Source organism: Myotis brandtii, unplaced genomic scaffold (genome assembly GCF_000412655.1).
Source record: "Myotis brandtii unplaced genomic scaffold, ASM41265v1 scaffold123, whole genome shotgun sequence".
NCBI classification, from domain to species: domain Eukaryota; kingdom Metazoa; phylum Chordata; class Mammalia; order Chiroptera; family Vespertilionidae; genus Myotis; species Myotis brandtii.
Genome location: NW_005354291.1, coordinates 12,136,803 through 12,140,142, shown reverse-complemented (window position 1 = coordinate 12,140,142; position 3,340 = coordinate 12,136,803). Strand labels below are relative to the sequence as shown.

Genomic DNA, 3,340 nt, shown 5'->3' with positions numbered 1-3,340 from the left:
TCTGCAGTCACTGGAGCAAGCCTTCCCTGTTCGCGTCAGTGCATGGCTGCTGGCCGCCATCTTGGCTGACAGTTAATTTGCATAAGGATATGCTGATTAGCCAATGGGAAGGGTAGCGGTCGTACGCTAATTACCATGTTTCTCTTTTATTAGTGTATGTATATTGCTTAGAGTGCAGCCTGATCTGTCCATGAAGGAGTGTGTCCTGCAGTCTTGTCATTTTCCTCATGTGTATTTCTTCGCAGGGTGAAATCTGCCTCTGTACCAGCAGGATCTTTGTCCAGAAGAGCATCTATAGTGAATTTTTAAAGAGGTTTCTAGAAGCTACCAGACTATGGAAAGTAGGCATTCCCTCCGACCCATCGGCCAGCATGGGAGCTCTGATAAGTAAAGCTCATTTGGAGAAAGTAAGTAAATCTCTGCCATGTATGTCACTGGAGAGAAGCTCAGTGCAAGGCATAGCACACGCCCATGCTTTGGAATACTGTTAATTACTACCTTATTTTTAAGCAGTTATGACCTGTGGGAAATTATCTCTGGATACAGAGTCTAAAAATGTTGGATGTGAATAAACAAATGTAGTGCAGATTTAAAACAGCATCTGTGTGAAATGAATGCACTTGAGAAGTCAGCATGGAGATACCACCAGAAGAGTGAGAAAGGCAATTTTCAAAGCATAAAGGTCAAACTTTCCATAAGTAACTGTTCCCAGTGGAGAGGGTGCTGCCTCTGGCTTACAGCAGATAGGATTTTGTAATTTCCAGAACACACAGTCCAAATTATGTGGTTTTTAGTTAGTGGAGTGACTAGTGGTGGCCTACGTGGGAGAAGCCATTGATGGTGTATGGGTGGTTTATGGGATTTTGATTTCTAAAGTCATTTTAATTTATTACCTGATGTGACTCTTCCCAAAATAAGTCATAGATTTTGGTACTGAAGGCTCTTGTCTTCAGCTGCAGTAACTAAGGCCCACCAAGGAAAATGTGCCTCATCATCAGTCACTAAGGGGCAAAGCCGTTACTTAAGTTTGTAGAAATCTGTGGCACTGCACTGATTTGGCAGACATAGCCCATTTTAACGTTGACCTTCACAATATTGTGAAGCACAGGGGCTCATAGGTGGGCAGGTAATGTCGCTTGATGGTCTCTTCTTTTTTTTTTCTCAGTGAAATAGGAAGCAGGTGACAGGGAGAGAAGGTGTTGGGGGTTTCAGGAGAGAGGAGAAGGTATGGAATAGTCTTGCAGATCAGGAGAGAGAATGGACTTTGAGATGATTGTGTTGTCAGCAGGCAGCTCCAAGGGCTCATTGAGGCTTGTGGTCACTTATTTAAAGTGAGGCTAACCAGCATGGCTGTTTTCTTCCAGTCGAATTCGCCTGCAAGATTACAGGTGCCTAGGCAGCAGTCCCCAGAGTGCCCATGGGACCTATAGTTGTGGATGTTGCCCCCTCGTGGAATGAGGAATCACCAGGTGCATGAGGCTTCTTTGTCCTCTCTTGTCCGGCTGTTCTGGACACTCGGCCTCCATGCCTGCCCACCCACACATGCAAATAACTGTTGCAAAACAAGCTAAGCATGCTCTGAACGCTTCCTATGGAAGCATAAGTTAACTTCCAGAAGCATTTTTGCAGTAGGCTCTGGGGCTTGGTGCAGTCTGAAGTCCCCTTTGCAATTCACCACTCACCTGAAGTTTAAAGTTCTCTATATAGGAAATCAACAGAGAGACTTTTTTTTTTCTATCATAGGCCATAATTTACCCAATAAAGGGAGATATATCAGTGAGGGAAATAAAAGTATTTGATTTTCCTGTGGGCTTTAACATAATACTTTTTAAAATATATTTTTATTTATTTCAGAGGGGAAGAAAAAGGGAGTGGGAGGTAGAAACATCAATGATGAGAGAGAAACATTGATTGTCTGTCTCCTGCAATCCCCCCACTGGAGATCGAGCCCGCAACCCGGGCACATGCCCTGACTGGGAGTCGAACTGTGACCTCCTGGTTCATAGGTTGACACTCAACCACTGAACCACACCGGCTGGTCATAACATGATATTTCTGATGCTCAGCATGACCCTACTTGCCCACAGTGGCCTTTTCTTTAGGCTGCCTCATGGTTCTTCTGAGCTCCACCCAAGGCCCCCTTGTAGGCATCTCTGCTCTCTGACAACAAACAGCTTCGGCCATATGAGTTGCTCTTCCCCACACGGGCAATAGGCCTTCTTCAAAGCCAGCATCAGACCCTGTGGGTGCTCATTAGATGTCCCAGGATGCCGCTGGCAATCAAGAGGAGGCAACTTAAAACCTGGTTGTGCTGCACTCACACGCTGTCCTTTTAAGAGGGTCTTGTATCCATGCTGATATTTCCAGATTAGCCAAGTTACTTTTAAACCTTGCTTTAGTATCATGGTTATTTGATAACCTGGCTGTGATGTATCTTGTTATGTATGGTCATACCTCATCTTGTTCACAGTCAAGCCTGAGTCTTTAAAGTGACCCAGGAGTCTGTCACCCATTACCACTGTCCCTCTTACCTCTGTCACCCTTCCCCTCCCTCATTCTGCTGCTGCACGCTAACCTCCCGATTCTTCCTGGAAAATATCAGGCCACTCCTTCTTGCCCTTTGCTCTTGCTGCCCATGCTCCATGGAATGTTCTTCCTGCAGAGATTTACTTGGCTTTCTCCTTAGATCAAATGTTACCTTCTGAATTAGAGCTTGCCTGCTCACCCTATATAAAGTCACACCTACCAGAACTTCCTCTGTCTCTTTGCAGCTTTATTTTTCTCTGTGACTCTTACTACCACCTGACATATAATATATATTATTTATTCCTTTATTGACTATTTTTACTTGACTAGAGTGCAAGTTCCATGATCAGTTTCATTCACTGCTAGATCCTTACATCTCAAAAAAGTGCCTGGAACATAATAGGTGCATATTATTGTTGGACAAATGTTTGAATTAACACTACATCTTGTGTATTAGTTATACCCCCAAACTGGAGGATTCCATTTTCCTTGAACACTTGAACACAAGCATCTGGTATCACTGATCATTAAATCACAATCACAATAAAAAATCCATATAAACACACACAAGCCTTTGAGATTTTGCTTCAGACTCTCCTCTAACTCTTCATTTTTTCATTGGTTATTTCAGCTTATGTCACAGGCAACTTTAGAATTTAATTCTAGTTTCTTAAAAATCTTTGGAAAAATATTGGTGTTCAACACCTCATTATTATACAAATTCAACTTCTTACCTGCCAACTAAGAATTTCAAAAATATGATCAGCTTATTTTCTAAATTCATTAGAGATTTTTACAGACTTACTACAAATAG

General features: G+C 42.8%; 1 protein-coding gene across 1 annotated transcript in view; it reads left to right on the top strand.

Annotated features, from left to right (window-relative positions):
• The window catches only part of ALDH8A1 (aldehyde dehydrogenase 8 family, member A1), a 23,706-nt gene that overhangs the window by 16,166 nt on the left and 4,200 nt on the right, over positions 1-3,340 (top strand). The window contains exon 5 of the mRNA XM_005859033.2: positions 246-407. Coding sequence (XP_005859095.1) covers positions 246-407 — 162 coding nt within the window. The remainder of the gene's footprint in view (positions 1-245; positions 408-3,340) is intronic.